The sequence below is a fragment of the Suricata suricatta genome, chromosome 8, assembly GCF_006229205.1.
Source record: "Suricata suricatta isolate VVHF042 chromosome 8, meerkat_22Aug2017_6uvM2_HiC, whole genome shotgun sequence".
Classification (NCBI taxonomy): domain Eukaryota; kingdom Metazoa; phylum Chordata; class Mammalia; order Carnivora; family Herpestidae; genus Suricata; species Suricata suricatta.
The window spans coordinates 65,452,146-65,475,718 of NC_043707.1; the positions used below are offsets into that span (position 1 = coordinate 65,452,146).

Consider the following 23,573-nt stretch of genomic DNA (forward strand, 5'->3'; position numbering starts at 1 on the left):
GGCAATTTATTACCAAGTAAAGGTTATCTTCTTCTCCTATTTACAATGGTTATAAAGTTTAAAAAACACACAGTCACATCACAACCTTAGGGATCAAAATGGCATTTGGCAAGTTAACTCATAGAAATAGATGAAGAAAAACTTTTCTTTCTTCAACTGATGAGTATCTCTGAGTTGTGAAATTCTCTACTAAATGACCTTGGCACATAAAAAATTGTGACTAAGGGCCATACTATATTAATAGCTAATATAATAAAAATTAAGGCTTTAAAATCTCTACTACTACTGTAGATCATTCTGCATCTTAAAATTACCTTCTTCTTTCAAATCTCATTTACCTTTGTCATCATAGCATCTCTCTTTCATTCCCCTTCTAGAATTCTGACCACATTCCGAACTCCAAAGGGTTAGGTGTCCCGTGTATTATGTTCAGGACTGTAAGGCACTTGCAGAAGGTCAAAATGTTCAGTGAATAAATGATGACTCCTGAATTGCCCTTCAATCCCCTCATCCAGCCAAAATCGTTTGGTAAATTTATTTCCCAATCAAAATTTCTCAGATGTATGTAGGAAGATTAAAAAGAAAATTCTCACCTTACTGGAAGAAACTGTGGCAAGAAATTAAATGAGACTCTATGTAACCCCAAAGAAAATGTTACTTTTTTTCCCCTTTCGTTTGCACAAATTTGTTTCTGCTTAAGTGAGAACACTCTCCCATACACAAGTCAATGGATCAGGTCCCCATTTTGCTCTATGTTTTCAACATCTCTAGCCTCCTACAGGATGGTGAAGGGAAAAGGGGTACAGGCAACTTGGGTAAATTCTAAAATGTCATTCGATATTACGTTTCAACTAAATCAGGTTTTGGGTCCAACATCTGTGTATTTTAATGTAACAATTCCATAACACTTAGGTACCAACGAATATTTTTGCTTCTAATTTGCTTTTCCTTCTAGAGCATTTACTGTCAATTATTTTTTCTTTCCTCCAACTCACAATAGTTATACAAGTCTATCTTCACATACGTAGAAAAGTATTTTTGGCCTTAATAACGCGTTTGTAGCTTTATGCACGCATACCTATCAACACCGAAGAACAAGTGTTCTTTATAAACCTTGTAACAGGATGGGCTGTAGTCTTAAAAGATTCCCCATTTTGCAAGAAGGTCATAGATTTGTGTTGTATTGTCCTGTCATCAAGTACTCTCAATTTGACAGAATTAATCCTAACTGGAAGCAGCAGAGAAAAAGATGACCTCTTCCTCCCCGATTTCTCAAGTTAAGACACAACCCTGCAGAGCAGGCTGCGCAACCAAGGGTGAAGGCGACGCGCGTCCGAGGACGCTGGTAGGGAAAGGAACAGAACTCCAGGTAGGCCTGTTTCTACCCTCCAAGGAGCAGTCACTCACCACCCACGTCGCAGTTGGGAGACAGACCCACCTGACAACACTGCGCACCGCGCTCTCAACCGCGTTCGGAAGCCTACGGCCCTCTCCGGAACTCGGGTCGTGGAAGCATCAGACACTCCACGCGGCGAACAAACGAACCACAGCTGCACCGACTTCGAACGGCCGCGGGAGCCGTTGGGGACACGCCTCCCGGACCGCAGACCCACGCCCACGCAGGCGCAGCAGGAGGTGACGCCATGGCGTAGGGCCTGTCGGGGATCGTGGTCTTCCAGCTCCATCTAAGCCCGCTCGCCTGGAACTACATTTCCCACAATTGCCTCTACAACGCCCATTGGTGTGGGGGAAGCCATGGGAACCTGCCGCCCGGGTGTGAGGCGGGGCGCGCTCAAGGCAGGCCTCAGGGGGCCGAGACCTAGGCCAGTGCGGAAAAGGACTGCTGGCCCCGCCCCTCCGTCCCTATCCTTAGGAGGCTGGCGTTTCCCGCTCCGAGGGCTCCCGTGCTGCGGTTACGGCCACCACCTGGTTTTTCTTCAGGCTCCAGGCTTCCCTGCCAACCACGAGGAATCCAAAGAGGAAAAACGGAGCTTAGTGCCAATAACGCACACCTCCCGCGTCTCTTCCAGCCCAAGATCGTCCCGGCAGGGATGGGCGTCAAGATCTGGCTGCCCTTCCCGGTGCTCCTCCTGGCCATTCTGTACCCAGTGCTGCTGCCGGTGGTTGCCACCTTCACGCCCTCCTTAGACAGCGACTTCACGTTTACCCTTCCGGCCGGCCAGAAGGAGTGTTTCTACCAGCCCATGCCCCTGAAGGCCTCGCTGGAGATTGAGTACCAAGTAAGTGCGGTGGGTGAGCCAGCCTCCTTTATCCTAGTTACACCGACTTCGCCTCTCAAGCCTCTTAGAAACTTCTTGTGGACTGCCGGGGTGGTGAACTGGGGAGGGCCGCCTGGGTGGCCGGCCAGCTCGGCGCAGGCGCACGAGGCTTGGTTCTCCGGGGCAGGGGACAGAGAAGTTAGGCGGAACCTGGAATTCACTACGCGCCTTCTCCCCTTTCCTCTGGTCGGACCGAGGCCAGTACTGGTGATCTCGGTGGTGTCCCGCTTTGTTTCATAATTCTCCCATCGCCTTGCTAACCAGCACATGCTCCAATACTGGGAATTTCGCAATACAGGACTGGTAACACGTTCTTCTTCATCATTGGAGGAGATGGTGACACTTGTTTTGTTACCCCCACCACGCTCACCCAATTCCGGTATTATAAATCTTCACTGTCATTGCTCCAGCTAAGGATTTTTGAATTTGAACATGTGATTATCACTAAATCCGATTTTGGAATATTTTGAAAGGAGCTATTGATGGTACATGTCCTTCTCAGATATTTAGTTTTAAGTCGGGTAATATCTAATTGTATATTAAAACTTTATAACCTTTCATTCAGTATTGTAAACATTTCTCCCGTTGTTTTCTTTTTCGTGTCTGCATAATATGAAGAGATTTGCCTTAATTGATGTAATCATCGTGGTAGAGGATAATTTCTTAGAAGAAATCCTGTTAGTTCAACACAGCTAACTTTGATGTTTCTAAGTAGCACTGCAAAAAAAGATGCGTTGGTGTGATTCGTCTTTTAATTTTTCACAAATTACTTAATTTATAATCAGATGTTAATTTTTTAAAGTTGATGTAAGGAATCTTTTCAACAAGTTACTGTCGCGTATAGAGCAAAATAAAAAGTTACCTAGAATTTACATCGGAAGGAACTTTACGATTAAATTATTTATAGATACTTAAGGTAAGCAACAGCGCAGTATCTAAGGCTACATAGTGAGCAAAACTGAAGCTAGAACGCAACATTTCTTGATTTCCAGTGTAGTTCAAAAGTTCATTTACCGTGTGCCAGTAATTGGCGAGGATGGAGGGTCAGGGGTGGGGGGACTTGGAAGAAGTGTAGACGAGACGACCCACGATGATACGGACAAAAAAAAGTTCCTGTTTTCAAGGATCTTATTATTTAGGGAATACTGGCCAATAAACAGGTAATTTCAATAAAGTATTATTAAGTGCTGACAGCACTGGGGTTTCAGAAAAGAATTCCTGGAGAAAATAAATTTGAATCTAAAAAGATGCTTAGGTGAGACAAGAATGCAAGAAAGGAGGGGCATTTCAGGAAAAGGAACAAAACGAATTTTAGTTCTAAAAATGCATAGTATGTTTCACTGGTGGGCAGTATGTGGACACAAGTGCTGAGTCTTAAGACTCTAAGACTGTAAAGTCTAGGTGCAAATAGAAGTAAAAGAGATCGGATGGGTCAGGAGGCTGGATGAGGATCGTGAATCAACTTTGTGTGCCGTACTAGTGGCTTTGCCCTTGTTCTGTACAAGGGCCATTGAAGATATAAGCAGCGTAGTAACAGTTAAAAATGTTTTTCAGATAGATCACTGGGTACAGTGTGAAAGGTGGATTTAAGGAGGGCAAAATTAGAGGCATGGAAACCAACAGGAGGTTAGTGAAATAATCCAGGTAAGAAAACAATTTGTATTATTCAAAAATTCCTTAGTATTTATCCAGGTTATTAGGGAGGAAATGTATATTAACTACTGACCTGTTATGATTATAAGACTTCTAGAGGTCAAATGCCTCCGTTGAAATCCTAACTCTATCACTTAGTACCTATGTGATTTTGAAGTTACTTAACCTCTCATTTGTAAAATAGAGATAATATTAATTACTTCATAGAGTTGATTTGAAAAAACGAGTTAATAATTGTTCATAGGCCATTCCTGACACATAGTAAAAAGGCAATAAATGGTAGTTTTTCTACATTTACACTTCTTGGGTTAAATAGCTGGCTTCATTTAGCTTTACGCTCTACATCGTTAGTCACTCTTAAAGGGACTGTTCCCCCACTGCATTCCCCTAAACAACATCATGTTTTTGGGTTGTGGAAGGAGGGGGAAACTCATTTGATGTCTGTAGTCCTAGACAATGTTGGAGGGCTTTCTAGGGTAAGGAACAATCTTCAACCTTTTGTTTGCATTTTCCAACTCCATGATTAATTTTACAATAACAACAAACTACTGCTCTTTGTTTTCATTTTTAAAATATCAGGGAACAGACATTCCAGACATGGCCTTTGGGTTACTGTGACTTAGTGAAAAATTTTAACCATTTCTTACTTTTCAGGTTTAAGAGGATATTTTTAAAATAATTGACCAGATGTAAATTATATTGTTTTTAAAAACTTTTTCATGAATTTTTAAAGTTTGTCAGTGCAGAACCCAACAAGGGGCTCGAATCCACAAATTGTGAGATCATGACCCGAGCCAAAGTCAGAAGCTTAACTGAGCCACCCAGGACACCCCAGATCTTAAAAATTTTAAATGTCATTACATATATCTTGTGAATAAAATAGATCATTCATTTAAGTTTATAAATCATTGCTGAGTGCTTCATTTGAGTGAGCACTATGCTATGGATACAATGATGAGTAAAAAAAGTAGTGCATGTTCTCATACAATCTAGTATGGAAACAGGAATCAAATTGTTACACAAATAGATGTAAATTGTAACTCTGATGAAGGTAATAAGTATATACAGCTATGAAAGTATTTAATAGGAGGACTTAATTTCATCTGGAAATTGAGAGAAGACATTACATTTTTTTCCTTTTTTTTTTTTTTTTTTGAGAGAGAGAGACAGACAGAGCATGACTGGAGGAGGGACAGAGAGAGGATGAGACACCGAATACCAACTGTCAGCACAGAGCCCAATGCTGGGCTCCAACCCACTAACTGTGAGATCATGACCTGAGCTGAAGTTGGACGCTTAACCGACTGAGCCACCCTGGCTCCTCAAGAGAAGACATTCTAGAAGTAGCAGATCTATAGGGAAAACAGTTTTATTAGGCATAAAAGGAGTGAATGGAACAAGATGTTTGGTAAAAAGAATACATGTGCCAAGGCATTGAGGAAGAAGACAGAAGAAAGCCTTACAGGAACTGAACGGCTGTTAACAACAGGAGCACAGACTAGGAAAGTGGCACTAATCATCTTACAGTGAAATCATCAGGAAGCTTAGTTCCAGATTATGATATTTTTTAAATAAATATTTTATACCTTAAAATTGTATTTTATGTAATTTATCTTCTGTACTCTTAAATATCATTTTAGGGGCACCTGGGTGGCTCAGTTGGTTAAGGTCAAGGTCTCCCGGTTTGTGAGTTTAAGCCCGCGTCAGGCTCTGTGCTGGAGCCTGCTTCAGATCCTGTGTCTCCCCTTCTTTCTGCCCCTCCAATGCTTATGCTCTGTCTCTCTGTTTCTCAATAATAAATTAATGTTAAAAAAACTTTTTAAAATATCATTTTAAACAGCTTCATTAAGACTGACAGCCACTACCAATAATATCTTTTAAACTTTGTTTCATTGAAATCTTTGTTTAGTTTTGTTAGATCTGTTATTTTCTGATTTAATGAATATCTTTTTAAAATTTTTTAGAGGATAATTCTTTGAGTAATTCTTTTAAAATACCTTAAGTCCTTGGACATCTAAAAATGAACTTAACTTTTTGCTTTCACTTTAGCAAATATAATTTTTTTTTTTTACTTGGGATCATTGAAGACATGGCTCCATTATGGTTTTTTTTGCATCTAGTATTATATGTAAGAATTCTGATTCCATTCTTAATTTTAAAGTTTATTTTTGAAAGAGAATTAGCACGAAAGAGTGAGCATGAGAGGGTCTGAGGGAGGGAGAGAAAGAATCCCAGGCAGGCTCCACGTTGATGAGGGGCTGAGCTGAAATCAAGAGTTGGACGCTTAACTGACTGAGCCAGCCAGGGCCCCACCCTCCAGTTCTTGTTATTTTGCAGTTCTCTACTACTTATCAGTAGAAGTTCCTACGTTGTGCTTTTTAAATCCTGTAGGAAAGTCAGTAGGACTTTTACTCCTTTTTTCATTTATCCTGCTTCACATCAACTAGTCCCTTTCAGTCTATAAAGATTTTTATCTTTTGAAGCAAGAATTTTTGTTCTATTTGATGATTTCCTCCCTTCATTTCTCTTGGTTCTCTTCTTTGAAATGCTTGTTAGACATTTGAAATCTTTAGCTCTGTTCTTTATGAATGGTCTTAAAATTTTCCTCATACTTTTCATCTGTACTTTTTCACCTTATTCTGAAAATTCCTTGGTTCCTTCTGGTTTGCTGATTTTTAGTCTCTATCCATATTCACTCTGCTATCATTAACATTTGTTAAATATTTTGGCAACTTTTTTAATCTTTTTAAGAACTTAGTTTTTCATGCTAGAAACCTCATTTTTTTATGGGTTACACATTCCTGAATTTCTCTGAGGATATATATTGATCTGAGGAAATATTTTAAAAGACTGTTTATATTAACTATCTTTTCAGAATTTAATCCTTCCAGAAAAACCAATAACATGAAAAATGGGGCATTGATTTTTTTTTCAGTTTATTTATTTTGAGAGAGAGAGAGAGAGAGATTGAGAGTGCAAGACAGGGAGGGGCAGAGAGAGAGGGAGAAATAATCCCATGCTGTTAGCACAGAGCCTGATGAGGGGCTCAAAACCACAAACTGTGAGATCATGACCTAAGCCAAAATTGAGTCAGACGCTTAACTGACTGAGCCAGCCAGGCCCCCATGGGGCACTGATTTCAACAATTTTATTTCTCTAGTCTGTTTCAGTAACAATTTTGAGATTGATAGCTGTTGGTAGCTAGATATAACCTTTGCTCAGTGAAGTATCTTCCAGAATATCTTCAAGTCTGTTAACAGTCTTCCTAGACTTCCAGTGTTGTTATTTGTATCATTATATAGATTCTTTATTTCATTGGGACTTAAAGAAGAAAAAGAATTCTGTATATTTAGTTAGCCATTTCAAAGTACTACTGTTGATCAGTAAGAAGAGCACAGTAATAGGTAATTTTTTATATCATTCCATTAAAGCCACCAAAATAAATAAATAAAATGGAATGAAATAAGATGATTAGCTATTTGAGGCACATTGATGAGTTCAAATTTTGACCATGTCATTCATTTGCTGTATCACCTTGGGGAAATTATTTCTGTATGTCTCACTTTTTTGGTGGTTTTTTTTCCGGTTTATTCAGTTGATTGGTTCTTCTGTTTATCTGCCTGAGAATAATAAGACCTACTTCTTAGAGTTGTTGTGAGAAAATTAACCCACATAAAGCACTTAAAACAATGTGTGGCATACACTCTAATTGTTACTTATCATCATCATCAAGACATTTTGGGATTGTAAAGGAACAGATTGTGTTCTTTGGCCAGTAAACAAACAACCTGGTTGGAATATTCAATTCATATTGGGGAATAATAGGTGAATATACTGAAGTCATTTGGGGTCAGGTCATGGAAGTTTTGAGTTCTAAGTGAGTTTTGAGTGCTAAGAAATAGCTAATTTTTATTTTATTGAAGAGGAAACAAACAAAAGTTACATGACGTGCCCTAAATTGCCTGTGTAAGGTTTATCATTTGAACTCCCTTCGTGTTTCTTTCCACTCTATAGGGCTTGTCGAGCAAGGCACCATTATAGAAAGATTATTTCAGTAATATTTAGAAGGCCTAAAAATAGTTGATGGCAACAGGAATTGGTAAGAATGTTCCAAAAATGAATGGAATTGAATAGATGATCTTTCTGCTCTTTCTAGCCCTTACATGCATCTTCTTGATTGTCCTACCTCTCTAGGTTTCATCACATAATCTATTTTATATATCTTTTTATTCTCAGTATTTGTAATGTGTTCTTTTCTTTGTGCTTTTCTACAGGTTTTAGATGGAGCAGGATTAGATATTGATTTCCATCTTGCCTCTCCAGAAGGAAGAACCTTAGTTTTTGAACAAAGAAAATCAGATGGCGTTCACACGTAAGTGATCTCTTAGTTGAATTCCTTGGGCTGAATAATACCAGTAAGGCAGGGAAATTTAGCACATTTCATAATAAACATTTGTATTAAATGATTCCATATGAGCATTTTAAACAGTCTTTGAGAGTGGTCTATCATAAGCTAAAATGTCTTCCTTTAACTTCTTTTTAGGCATTTTGTATTAATCTTAACTAAATTTTTTCTTTGCTTTGGTTAGTTAGGATGAGTATGCCCTAGGTATTGAATTCAGTCCATTGTGGCATTTTAAACCTGTTTTTCTGGTTAGTACAACCTTTCCATTTTAAGTTACTGTTCAGGTATATATCCTATAGTTTTTTTAGCTGTTGGCTAGATCATATTAGTGCAGTGTTTCCTTGCTTTAAAAAACAAGTACAGGGATGCCTAGGTAGGTCAGATGATTAAGCATCCAACTCTTATCGCATAGTCAGGAGATCAGTCCCCTCATCAGGCTCTGTGCTGACAGCATGAAGCCTGCTTAAGAATCTTGCTTAAGATTTTTTTTTCCCCAATTCACATTTTATTTATTTACTTATTAATAGTTTATTGTCAAATTGGTTTCCATATAACACCCAGTGCTCTTCCCCACAAGTGCCCTCCTCCATTACCACCACCTCTCTTCCCTCTCCCCCTCCCCCTTCAACCCTCAGTTTGTTTTCAGAGTGGCTAGAGGAAAATGTTTTGCTTAAGATTCTTGCTCCCCTGCTTGCACTCAGTCTCTCCTGCCCTCTCTCCCTCCCTTCCCCCCTCAAAAAAAAAAAAAAGTACAGTATGTCTTTGTATGTATCTGTTGTATATGTATGCATGTAAAAAAACTTTTTTTCTTACTAAGGCCTCATTATGTTCAGATAATTTGAAGATGTGATAGTAAAAATTCTGACGATAGGAAGCGAGAATGGAAGAAAATAACTTGTTATAAGTTTAGAGCTTAACAAAAGGCTATATATGCTCTCTTACATCTCACGTTTCTTTGTTCGTATCTCTATCTCTTGTGTTTCCCTGTTCCATTCTATTATTCTATTGTAGCACTTTGTTTATTCATGTTATTGCTTTAAAACTAAATTGTGAGTTTACAGTTAGAAGAAAAGCAAATACAGTCTAATATTTGCCATAAACTAGGCTTTGCATTTTATAGGCTTCTAAATTAATCATTCTAACCCACTATCAGAGATTGATTCCTTAATTCTCATTTTATAGACAAAGAGGCTCAGAGAAGTTAATTAAGCCAGCAGGGATATACATTTATTAAGAGGAGGCAGGATAGGGCACCTGGGTGACTCAGTATATTGAGCATCTTACACCTGATTTCGGCTTAGGTCATGATCTTACAGTTCTCATGGAATCAAGCCCTGAGTCCAGCTCTGCAATGGCTGTACAGAGCCTGCTTGGGATTCTCTCTCTCCGTCTCTCCCCCTGCCCTGCTCAAGTGCCATATACGCACACAATGCATCTCTCTCTCTCTCTCAAAATAAGTTAAAACTTAAAAAATAATATTAACAAGTTAGTATAACTAAAGATAAAACTTTGTTTAAATCTAATTTTTAGAAGGTAGGTTTGAAATTTTGTATAGTGATTAAGAGTGAGTTGTACAGCCTGGTTTTAAATACTGGTTTTGCTGTTCACTAGCTGTGTAACTTTCATTGACTTTAATTTAGTGCTCTATGCCTCAGTTATTTTTTTGATAAAATGATGATAATGATAAATGTAAGTTGGTAAAATGATAAAAAAAAACCATCATGTACCTCGGAGGACTATGGTGAATAAAAAAAATAATACATATAAAGGCATATCAAAAGAGCTCACTAAATGTGAACTCTTATAAACTCAGTCTTTTCTCCCAATAGTTTAATGACAGGTAATTCTATGCAAGAAAGCAAGATACCTTTTCTTCCTAACAGTTCATTTTAATTTGTCTCTAAAAGAAAGGAGGAAATTAGAGGAAAAAAATGGCAGAAAATCTACATATTTTTATATTCTGAAATTTAAAGATGAGCTACACTTTTAGTTTCTTTCATAACTATCAAAGAACAAGCATAGTTCCAAGTATATTAATCAAAACTGATTTTTAAATTACTATTTCTGTATTTTATTTATTAATAGTTTATACAAATATTTTTTCTAAGCTCTGCATAGGTAAAATGCCATTTTAAAAAGCATTTTAGAGGCATCTGGGAGGCTCAGTCAGTTGAGTGTCTGACTTTGGCTCAGGTCATGATCTCACAGTTTGTGGTTTCAAGCCCCACATGAGGCTCTGTGTTGATAGATAAGAGCCTGGAGCCTGCTTCATATTCTCTGTCTGCCTCTTTCTCTGCCCCTCCCCTGCTTACACTCAATGTCTCTCTCTCTCTCTCTCTTTCAAAAATAAACATTTAATAATTTTAAAAAATAAAGCAGTTTAATAAAAAAATTAAAAATTAAAAATTTTAAAGATGAAAAATTAAACCTTAATAACTTAAAATATTAAAAATAAAAAATAATAAAATAAGGCATATTATTATTGAAAAGAATATTATAGTTATTTTTCCCCTTCATTCATTCATACATTTAGTATGTACTGTCATTATGTGCCATGTACGCTTCTTAACAAGGACAATAACTGTAATAGCTAGTACTTTCATAGTGCTATGCGCCAGAAATATTCTAAGTACTGTATAATAGAAAGCAAGTTTTTTTTTCCTTTGGAACACTGCTTTTTTTTCTTTTATTAAAGTTCTTTTTTTTTTTTTGAGAGAGAGAGAAAGAGAGCACAAGTAGGAAAGAGACTGAGAGGAGACAAAATTCCAAGCAGTCTCTTCACCATCAGCACAGGGCCCAACATGGGGCTGGAACTCACCAACCATGAAATCGTGACCTGAGCCAAGATCAAGAGTCTTAAGCAACTAAGCCATCCAGGTGCCTAGAAAGCAAGAAGTTTGATATATCTTGCCTCCTAAATTTTTAAATACTTATTTATTTTGAGAAAAAGAGAGCCGGGGCGGGGCAGAGAGACAGAGGATCCCAAGCAGGCTCCGCACTGCCAGCACAGAGCCCGTGAGATCATGACCTGAGCTGAAATCAGGAGTCAGATGCTCAACTGACTGAGCCACCCAGATGCCTCTAGCTCTATTAATTTTTTATAGGCAACTAAAATATCTCTTATGACACTGAAATAGTTTTTCTGTTAAATCCTTAAAACAAATACTGTCCTTCCAGAAGACAAGATTAGGAAATATGTCTCCAGAGCTATAAACAGCTTAAGTAATAGCTATTGGCTGGCACTTTTGGGAATGAGAAGTGTGTGTGTGTGTGTGTGTGTGTGTGTGTATGTGTGTGTGTGTGTCTATTTTTCTAAACAACTAAATATCACCTTAACTTACACTAGACTACATCTGTTCTTTATTGTAATTGGAAGGAAAATTAACTGCATTTTTTATTTGGTAATATTTTGTATCATTTGTAGTAATAAAGTTCCCTTCTACTAAAAGAGGTCAACACAGATTTATAAAGAGATTAGTATAGGAATGACTATAAAGTAGTAAACATCTTTTTTTTTCATACACTTGCAGAAGCTCATACGTGTCAGTGCAGTGCTTCTTAAACTTTTTTCATTATTACCCTTGTCCCCATGCAACCATTCTAGACTTTTATGCCTAATCATCCCATGAAATTTTAAAACCAGTTTTTTTAATGTGTCTGTATCTGTACATGTAAAAAGAGTAGGTACAAAAAGCTTCCCCTCGGGTTAAGAATGGCTAAACTAAAGTTGAGGTAAATAAACTTAAGACTGAACAAAATTAAGAGTTAAATTAAAAAGTGATTAGGTGTGCCTGGGTGGCTCAGTCGGTTAAGCGTCTCACTTTGGCTCAGGTCATGATCTCAGGGTTCATGGGTTCAAGCCCCGTGTCAGGCTCTGTGCTGACAGCTAGCTCAGAGCCTGGAGGCTGCTTCAGATTCTGTGTCTCCTTCTCTCTCTGACCCTCCCCTGCTCGCACTGTCTCTCTGTCTCTCAAAAATAAAAACATAAAAAAGTTAAAAAAAAATAAAAATAAAAAGTGACTAACATTGAATTTTACTTTACAAATAGTGATATTTTTTTCTTTTAAAATTGTTTCACACTGTATTAGCCAGTGTATTCTTCAAGCTTCTTCCAAAAGTTAAATACATCTTCAAAGAAAAACGTTTGTCATGACTGAGAAGATTGCAAAGAATGCAGACAGGCTCTGAGCAATGTTACAGAAAAGATAATTAACTCGAGAGTCAGAAAACCAAGCTTCCTCTATGCCTATGACAGGCTTATATGATCATAGGCAAGTATTTTAATTTATGTGAACCTTATTTTACTTACCTTGAAAAGGTCAATTATGCCTAACTTCCAATTATGATGGTAAATATGAAGAGAGAGCGAATATGTGAAAGCATGTAAATTATGAAGGGATAGATAAGTATTTACTATTTTTTATGTATTGTATATATGTTAAAATTCAATCAAAATGCTGAGTACTTATCTCTTACACTAAAGTTGGAAACAGAGGTGGAACAGAGATGGGGATGGACTTAAAAGAGGAGAATCACATGTTGTAGTGACAAGGCTATAGAAAATGATATACCCTACCTCAACATAAGCAATCCATTGTATTGGAGATAAGAAAATTTCATAATCACTTAGACCAACCTTCCTTGAGCAGTGCCAGCAAAAACTAAAACTCAGTTTCAGTGGTGGTTTTAGTGACCAGCACTAATAAATGTCATTAGCCTATGCAGTATTTTTCTTGTTAAAGTTTCAAAAAAACAACAAAAAAAGGAAGCCATGAAACTAATGAGTCCGAGATTATAACTTAGATGTGAGTGGCATTTACACAGTAAAGGCTAATGCCACTGACAGTAAAGCTCTGGTTGTTGGCTACTGACCTCATCCTAACCTTTGTAAACTTATAAAAATATTCTTAATTCATAGGAGGCCTGGAAGAAAACATTTGGAACAATCCGTTACTACTTTTGAAAATAAAACTCACTTTAGAGAGTTATATCAATTGAAGGGGAGGTTTGTGGTCGTATTTGCATATGAATTGATTCATGATAAATTACTTTTAATAGTGTGTAAATATTAAAGATCATTCTGAGGTATCATGTATCTATGTTTTTAATCTTACCCTTTTTCAAAAATTAGGTCAAGATCTTTTACCATAATTTCCTGAGTAAATGCCAAGCACATCTAAGTTGCAAGTATTATAACATAGATATTAACAAATTACCTATTTCCCAAGAAATTATAATTATCTTTCAATACTAAGGGAATCTTTGTCAGCAAAGTGTCCAATTACTAATGTAAACCATGTTATTTCTTATCTCTAGTAATTTTTCCTTTGATCCTAAATAGAAGTATAACTGAAGACATAAACTTTTTTTAATACAGGGTAGAGACTGAAGATGGTGACTACATGTTCTGTTTTGATAATACATTCAGCACCATTTCTGAGAAGGTGATTTTCTTTGAATTAATCCTGGATAATATGGGAGAACAGGTGCAAGAACAAGAAGACTGGAAGAAATACATTACTGGCACAGACATGTTGGATATGAAACTGGAAGATATCCTGGTCAGTATGATCTTTTAATAAATAAAAATTTCCACAGGCCTGTGTGATAGGCACAGAAATCAGCATTTTCTCTGCATTATCTCATGTAATCTTTACTTATGAGGATCATCTCCCATCTCTCCAATAAGGAAACTGTGGCTTAGGGAGCTTAAGTAATGTTTCTTTCACATAACCAGAGAGGAGGGAATTTGAACATAAGCTCTTAATTATGAAACTCTCTTAGAATATTCACAAGCAGAAGAATGTAATGATCTATATATAGTGTACTTGCACATAGAATAAAAGTAAGTAATTTATAAACACTTAAGATGTAGAGACATTTTCCTCACAGCATAGTTTTTATAACATGAAACTTGATATTACTTGGTTAATTTGGGAACAGTGTTTATATTACTCAGACCAGACCTAGCAGTTACCAGAAACTAGGACTACATTCAGGAGTAAAACCTCTTAGAATATGGCTTCTTTGTTTGAATTACTTTATACTTTATCATTAACGCACAGGGAAAAGTGCATGTACTATTTGCTAATAATAGTACTAGTGATAGGGGAATAGGTCAGGACCCTTCAGCCGCAGATAGATGTAATCAAATCATAGAATTTACTGAGTGATATTTATAAGTAACATATATAGCTATATTATAGAAATTCCTGCAGGAAAAATAACATGGTACTGCAAATTGAAACACTGTAACCTCTAATACTCTTATAACCTAAACTTTTTTTCTTAATATGGTATTTTGGTCACTTGAGGTTTATTAGGAAAGCAGCTATCAAATTCTAGCATTCTGTTGTATGTAAATCAGTTAGCATAAGAAGTTGGAAAGTTAAAGTATCGTGTATGTGTGACTGCTCAGTGACTGAGCTCTCGGAGCTTTGGTTTCCTCACCTGCAAAATGGAGATGGTACCTCTAGAGTTGTGAAGATGAACTATGATCTAGCATGTGTACAAGTGCTTTGAACAGTGGCACAAAAAAAGTTAGTTTTCTTAACTCTTCCACTAGTGTTACTAAGAATACAAACTGAAAGGAGTAAGTTTGATTGGTATGAATTTTTACCATAACAGTTTTTTATCTCACCGTGATTTCCCATGGATATATTTTTCAATCTCAATTATTCTTCCATTTTAAATTTATTTTGCCAACAAGGACTATTAGTACTTCACTGCATTCTAAAGAGGTTGAATTTATTCAATCTGGTTAAAGAAAATGACCAATAAGTTTAGATTTAAATATGGTTTGTCTTTTTTAATAAAAAATAAAATGTCTTTCAGCTTTACTTCCCCAAAATTTAGTTTCATAACAACAAACTTTAATAAGTAGTTTTGTGTTTGTCTATAACACTGAAAAGAACTATGCATGTACTTTTTATTTAGGATCTGAATTCCTTAGTTTTCTAAAAAATATTTGCATTACTAGGTCACCATTGCTTTACAAATATGCCCAAATGATAAATATTACTTTGTAGTTTTGTAGGTTTAGCAGAACAGTCTGAAATTTTGAGTATAGTTTTTGCTGAAATAAGGACTTGAAGCAAAACGACTATCCAGAAAAATCTTTCTAGTATTTTATTTTTGACCCTTGAATGCAGTTGAACTGTGCAATCTACTTACATCCAGATTTTTTTCAGTAATACATACTGTATATGTATTTTCTCTTATGATTTTCTTAGGAACATTTTCTTCTCTCTAGCTTACTTTATTATAAGAATTGGTATATAATACATATAACACAAAAAGTGTGCTAATTGTTTATGTTATCAGTAAGGCTTCTGGTCAGCAGCTGGCTATTGGTAGTTAAGTTTTTAGGTAATCAAAAGTTTTAACGTGGATTTTTGACTGTGCAGGGCATTGGCACCTCTCACCCCCATGTTAAAGGGTCAACTATGACATCATTTCAAATCTCAATTTTATCTTATATTCATATAGCCCTTTTTTGCAGTTTTCAAATCACTTCTCACCAGGACCCTAATATAAAAATAGGTTTTTTAGAGGATGTACAACTTAGAGTGCATCTTAATAATAAGCTTTTACAAAAGTGATCTTGGAACATTTTTTTTAAATTAAAAATAGATTGATTATACTTTTGGATGTATAATTTACATATCAATAATTGAAATATTTTCTAATTTCACTATTTTCTGAGATAAAAATATTGGGTGTTTTGCTAGACACTAAACTAACATTCAAAGAAGAAAATATAAACCCACAGTGCATTATATAAATACCTAAAAGCTGTTATCAGGTTTTTTAAAAACTTATTTTCTTATGGTTGTGAGAGCTAAGAAAGAAATAATGTATGTAAAATCCCTGGCACTATGCCACTCAAATATATTCTCACAGTATTTGCTTTGCTTTGCTCCTCTGTTAAATGTTTGTAAACAGTAAATTAAGTAAATCAGGAGGGCTATTACATAACTTAGAGATCTTTAGGTAATCCAAGTAGCCCTGGTCCCTTATTTTAAATTGTTTGGATAGAAAACTAATATGAATGTCAGGGTACTGTGAATCACATGTTTAAGTTGGCTTAAATTTACTGAGATTCTTTTATAGTAAAATTATTTTATTTATCTCTAGGAATCCATCAACAGTATCAAGGCCAGACTAAGCAAAAGTGGTCATATTCAGACTCTGCTTAGAGCATTTGAAGCTCGTGATCGAAATATCCAAGAAAGCAACTTTGATAGAGTCAATTTCTGGTCTGTGGTCAACTTAGTGGTAATGGTGGTAGTGTCAGCCATTCAAGTTTATATGCTGAAGAGTCTATTCGAAGATAAGAGGAAAAGTAGAACTTAAACTTCAGACTACTTAACATAAAAAAAAAGATGGAAATATGTAATATACATTACAGTTAAAGCCAAGACCATTAAATAGTCTTTTCAAAAAATGTTTTCAGGTATTACCACAAGCGTGAAGCAAGTATAATTTTTAAATGTGAAAGGAAAGTATTGACTTTCATCATTGCAAGTAGTTTTATTGCTTCAGTAGTACTTTAAGTATATAACAAATATTTTACAAAGGACAGGTATAATTGAAAGAAGCCATATTAAAAACACCATTTTCTAAGTTTGAAAAAATTTTGCAGATGTCATAGGTGATTTAAATAAATGAGCTTTGGGCCCAAATGCAACACTAAACAATGTTTTTAAAAGATTCTCTTACCTAGAAGTTTCTTTGTAAATGTGGCAAATACAAATTAAGACAAGTTTTCAATATATTGAAGTTTCTTTGTAAATGTGGCAATTATAAAGTAATTGTGTAAGTTTCCAGCTTATTAAGTTATAAATCATCTGAAAATTACCTAGCCATGATTGGAATAATCTTTAGAAGACAATTCAACTTTTCTCTTTACATATGTATCTCTCCTATAATGTAAATATAGCTGTGAAATAACATAGCTGTGAAAAACAGATGTGAGACTTTTATAACCAAATATATTTCAATCTAAAATATTAACAGAAAGTATTAGTTTTATAGACTTAGCTTACATTCCCCAATGTGACCATTATGTTCATAATTCTTAAAATGCTCAGTCATTATTCATATTTAGAAAAATTTTCTCTTTGAAATAAAATAGTTCACTCTCCATGGGGACAAATTTTGTCTAGTCCTTAACTAAGAATTAGAATTTTAAAATTAAATGTGAGGAAAAATAATTTTATACTACCTATCAGCAGCGTTATGTTAATTTTAACATGATTACTGACTTAGATAATACATTATTACCAATAGTTGTGAAGGAAAATATTGCTTCAAAAATCTGGGCCTAATAGAAGTAAAGATCTCCTTTTCTGAGTTCTTGAAATCAATGAAGAATAATATAGGGAAGCTTGAGAACATCTGATCAAAATTAAGTTTGCTTAAATAAAATGTAAGTATCTGGGGCATGCCTGGGTGGCTCAGTCGGTTAAGCGGCCAACTTCAGCTCAGGTCATGATCTCATAGTTCTTGGGTTCGAGCCCCACGTCAGGCTCTGTGCTGACAGCTCAGAACCCGGAACCTGCTTCAGATCCTGTGTCTCCTCTCTCTGACCCTCCCCTGCTCACACTCTGTGTCTCTCTCTCAAAAATAAATAAATGTTAAAAATAAATAAATTAATTAAATAAAATGTAAGTATCTAGAATCTGATTGGTTCATTAATGATCCAATCCTAAATCATAATCATGAGACTAAATTCCAGTTAGCTGATGAAACTATACTTGGCCATGGTTTTTATATTTTACAGTTGTTTTATTCTGTTTTGAATTTTATAAGAATTCAGGTATATTTTATGAAATACGATCTACTGTAAGATTTAGCACTGGGTATACATATTAAAACTTTTATTATTACTTTCATTAAATGACTTTTCTGATGACTTTATTTATTGACATTCATGTAAGGATTGAAAGCCTACAGAATCCCAAATTTAAAGTTGATATGTGAGTAACTTGATATAAAGTCTCTTACATCCTCGCTTATTGGGATCTATGGAGTCTTACTCATATACTAGTAATTAGCTACATTAAGTAGAATTTTTGGGTTTTACCAATTTGTAATACTGGTTAAGACAAATATGAGTTAGAAACAATCAAGTTACAAGTTTGAATATAGCACCCCTCTGTACATTAATACTGCTTGAATTCCTAATAAGCAATGATATCAAGAGAATGGTTTACTAATTTACAATCAGAGTGGTATAAAAGAGATTTATTTCCCTCCTTCTTATGCCTTTGGGAGAACAAAGGTTAGATATCCCTACTCTGAATCTTTTTAAAAATGAGGATTGATTACCTTAACTGACCCAAGAAAATGCTTTTAAGTGTCCAGGAATAGCACCTGAAATACATGCAAAACAAAGGCCAAAAATCACCTGTAAAGGCCCATTACCCCCTTCTGTTAAACTCATAATGAGAAGCAAACGTACCATACTGTATCTAATAAAACAGTGCAGGTGTAAACTACTGCATCTTTTCTATAAAACTGTGATTAAGAATTCTACCTCTGGCTGGCTATTGTACTGTACTGATTCCTTAGCTAGCAATGAATTTGTTACATCATTTACATATGGTTCATGCCACTGACTTTAAACCTGTGATTCAGTAACTTCTTACCTTATAATGGCCTTATTTGGAAAACAAATAATTTAGGAATATTGAGGACAGTTTTATTTTTATAGGCACAAAATGAAGAGTAGGATTAAGAATGTTACTTGTAACAAAAAAAGCATAATTAGTGAACAAAGAACTAAATTCTTTAATATTTCTAAAGGCATATAGATTATCTGCCTTGTGTGGTTTTTTAAATGTCAGTATTAAATTTTGAAGCTAAAATTATGATAAAATTAACCTATCACATATGGCTGATTTTGCCTTTGGTGTTTAGTTACATAAACTCTTAAAATACTGCAATATTTAAGGCCTAGAGTTTTATTCTAATTTGCATTTGGGTCATTAATGATATGCTGTTTTTTCATGTGAATGTCAAAGTATAGAAGGTAAATAAGTGGTTGAAATAGCAAGGAAATAAATTACAAATTGAAATTAATTTTATGTTAAGTATGTTTATCCTTCTTAAGCATTGTTATTATGTCTTAAAATTAACACAAATTGAGTACCTGTAATTGTATGCCTCCCCAAATAAAAATTCTTTATCTGAAATTTTTAAGAAAATGATTCAGCATGTAATAATTTTTCATCTGAAGTGTAATACATAATCAGTGTTGCTCAAATTGCTTTATAGTTGTGAACAGCCTTATTAAAAGAGCAATGAATACTATGCTGAAGATATATAATAAAGTTACAAACAGAAAATTTTACTTATCTTCTAGTCATTGTCCATGCTAAGCCTTAAAACCGTCATTGATCTCATCTTGGTCATGTGTGTTCTCCCTTCCTTTTGAAAACCCATAGTTCTCTCTACTTCCTATTGGGAGTCATTCTACCTTGCATTGGAGTTCTTCTATTTATATGTGTTCTCATTCATCTGTTGCCCAAACAAGCATTGAACTATAAGGTGCTCAAAATACAGAGGCAAAAAAAGGGGAGGGGGGGCAAAGGTCATCACTTCTGAAGTTTGGAATGCAAGGAGCTTGTGCCACTCCTCTAACCCAACCCCAGAAATTGATTGGTTAGGTCTATAGTAGGGCTCTAGAATCTTAATTTTTAACCAATACAACTTGGTATTCTGGTATCCATTATCCTTGGACTGTTTGCTAACTGGATGATCTTGGGAAATCAAACTTCCTTTGAGCCTATTTCTTTGTAGAAACATTTTAGGTATAGCATCTTAAATCTTGGTTAAAAATTACATGAAAGAGTCCAATGCTTGATGGAAATTGGTTTGCTATTGGTATTTCCTTCATACCATCCAGACAGGACATTTTTCCCCTCCAAGCTGACAGAATTCCTCAGGCACCTTTCTGCTTCTTATACTCCTATCACTTTCAAGTGTCTGGGTTTCTGGAAGATTTGTATCCTTAGAAACTAGAGCTAGACCATGCTTACTGTGTATCTGGGGAAAGGGCATAGAATAAAGGATCCAGACCTAAGATGATGTTACAAGAAAGAGAGAACATTGAGGTGGGACTCTGGATCCTTGTATCTGAAAGAAAAAAGCAAGAAAATGTCAAGCAGGGAAAAACCTGGAGGTCTTTAATGACCATGAGTCAACAGCAAAATGAAGAATAAGTTAGGCAACACTAAAATGAACTCCTTTCTATATAAAGACCGATATATATACTTACCCCCCACTCCTGAAAGTTCTCAAAGTGGCAATAATGATCAGATAGATGCCAAATGGTTCATTTCTCCACTGGATATCAAGTGGGAGGAGGGGCTAATAAACCTAACCTTTCTAGCCTACCCTTATTTCGATTCCAAAAGGACTGAAAAGGCCACAGCTTAAAAAAACACATTTTAGAGTTCTATTTTGCTGGGTTTGGCTTGGTATTCCAAAACCAAATTAGAAACAAAACCAATACCGCTGATAATCACTCCAAAGAAAATCGCATGTTTAGCTATAAACCTAACAAAACATGTACAAGACCTATATGCTGAAAATTATCAAAAGTTGGTGAAAGATTAAAGATCCAAATAAGTAGAGATATACCATGTTCCATGGATTGGAAGAATCAACATAGTAAAATGGTCAATTCTTCCTAAATCTGTAAAATTAACAATTTCTATCAAAACCCATCAAGATTTTTGTAGATAACAGCTTACTCTAAAATATATGGAAAGGCAAAAAACAGACCAGGACAAAAGGACTAAGACATTTTTTTTAAAAAATAAGGGAAAAAATGAATAAAGTCTACAGTAACCAACATTGTGATACTGGTGGAGGGGTAGACACACAATCAAACAGATTTCAGAAATATACCAAACAAGTCCAACTGATTTTCAATAAAGGTACAAAAGCAATACAGAAAAGACAGTCTTTTGAACAAAGAGGGCTACAAGAATTGGAACAAACATGTGAAAACATGAACTTTAATGTATAAAAGCTGTAACATTTTTCAAAAAACTGAGAAAATCTTCAGGACCTAGGGCTAGACAAAATTTTCATACTTGACACCAAATGCATGACCCATACAAGGCAAAACTGGTAAACAAGACCTCACAGAGTAAAAACTTTTTTTTTTCTGCGCTAAAGATCCTGTTGTGAGGTTGTAAACTACTCCCTATCTGAAAAAAGACTAGATTATACAGCTGACCCTGTGCAGTCCAAACTCAGCTTGTTCAAGGGTCAACTGCATCAAAATTCTCAAAGCTCAAAGTAAAAAAAAAAAAAAAAAAAAATGGGGGGTGTCTGGGTGACTCAGTTGGTTAAGCATCTGACTTCAACTCAGTTCATGAACTCATGGTTCCTGGGTTCAAGCCCTGCATGGGGCTCTGTGCTGACAGCTCGGGAGTCTGGGTTTCCCTGTCTCTGCCTCTACCCTGCTGGTGTGCTCGTTCAAGCGCGCTCTCCCTCTCTCTCAAAAATAAATCAATATTAACAAAAAAACAAACAAAAAATCCCCCCAAAACATTAGTTACAGAAATGGGCAAATAACCTGAAGAAACATGTGAATGGCATCATTAGCCATTAGGGAAATTCAAGTTAAAATCACAATGCGGTATCACTACCCAAATGACTAAAGTAAGTTACCAAATTATATAACATTTTTTATCAACTAAAATTTTTTAAAGTTACCAAATGCTGGCAAGGATGCAAGAAAAACTAGATCACTCATACATTGCTGGTGGGATATAAAACAGTAGTCACTAGAAAATATTTTAGCAGTTTCTTATAAAATTAAACATGCATTTACCATGCAACCCAGCATTTATCCTCTTGAATACTTAAACCTCAGAAATAAAAATGTTCATATAAAAAGCTGTACAAGTTATATATAGCAGCTTCATATTTAACAGCCTCAAACTAGAAATAACTCACATGCCCTTCAGAGAGTGAATGGTTAAACTTTGGTCTATCCATAGCATGGAAGAAAGGAACAACTGTTGATACATGTAATAATCTGGATGGACTTGAAGGGAATGGGGGGGGGGATCTTCAAAGGTTACATACTGTATTATTGCTTTAAAAATATTCATAAAATTAAAAAATATATAGAGATGGAAAACCGATTAGTGGTTGCCAGGTGTTAGGAATGGAGGGAACACAGGGAATGTGGCTATAAAGGCAGCCTGTGGTGAACCCATTCTGTATCTTGATTGTGGCCGTCACCCAAATCTATGTATGATAAATTAACATGAAACTATATAAATACGCAAATAAATGCTTTTAAAATTGGTGAAATCTAAATAAACTCTGGGTTATACGATCAATTTTTCTAGATTTGATATTGTATTATATCCAAGAAGTTACCATTAAGGGAAACTGAGTACACAGGGTGTGTGTGTGTGTGTGTGTGTGTGTGTGTGTGTGTGTGTGAGAGAATATATATTTCAAAATAAAAATTTAAAACAAAAATGGCAGAGATGAGTATTATACCAGAAACAGATATTATTAGTGTGTTGGTATATGTATATATTTCTGAATGAAGCCAGGAAATGAATGAAATAACTGAATTCCTTTTAAAGAAAAAAATATTCTCAGTGAAAAACATTGTCATTTTAGGTATCACTTCAATTCTTAAGAATTATTAGTAGAAAGGGGAAACGCCATAAATGTCAGGGAGTTTAAGGAATTGAACCGGATTGTTTTTACATGAAATATAAAAGAAAAGTCAACCTTTTTCTTTCCAAATTCTGTAGTCTAAAATACTGTCCAGAGGTTATACTACAATAAAGTGGCTATCAGAAAACACCACCATGGGAAAATACCACAAATGTTGCAAAATAAGCATTCAGTGAATCTCAGCCGAGAGGCTATCCTTGACTTTTTCAAATGCTGACTTTTCAGTGGACAGTCAGGGCATACAGGCATATAAGAAAAATCCTGGACAAAAAATGATTGATTCCTTCCGTCATAAAGGTGACAGTCTTTTTGCTTGTAAAGAATCTTAGAATTAAGGCATATAGAGCACATACAACTGAAAAGCAATTTATTAAGTATATTACAAACTACTGTAAATCCTTAAATGCCAAAGGGACATAAATTTAAAAGCAAATGTGCTAGCAATTACTACTTCACTATCCCTTGGACATACAGCAAAGTATGTCCTTTAGAAAGGGATGAGCAAAGACCAGTTT

At 35.5% G+C, this 23,573-nt stretch overlaps 1 protein-coding gene across 2 annotated transcripts; it reads left to right on the plus strand.

Moving 5' to 3' along the window:
• The first annotated feature begins 1,656 nt into the window (after positions 1-1,656).
• TMED5 (transmembrane p24 trafficking protein 5) lies at positions 1,657-16,783 on the plus strand. Of its 2 annotated transcripts, XM_029949046.1 has the most exons (5): positions 1,657-2,240; positions 8,207-8,304; positions 13,715-13,898; positions 15,861-15,910; positions 16,469-16,626. In XM_029949046.1, the coding sequence occupies exons 1-5, from the start codon at positions 2,052-2,054 to the stop codon at positions 16,533-16,535; spliced, it is 588 nt and encodes a 195-aa protein (XP_029804906.1). In that variant the 5' UTR covers positions 1,657-2,051; the 3' UTR covers positions 16,536-16,626. The 2 variants fall into 2 exon arrangements, with proteins under 2 accessions (XP_029804906.1, XP_029804904.1); XM_029949044.1 differs by lacking the exon at positions 15,861-15,910 and having other exon boundaries at positions 1,669-2,240; positions 16,474-16,783.
• The last annotated feature ends 6,790 nt before the right edge of the window (positions 16,784-23,573 follow it).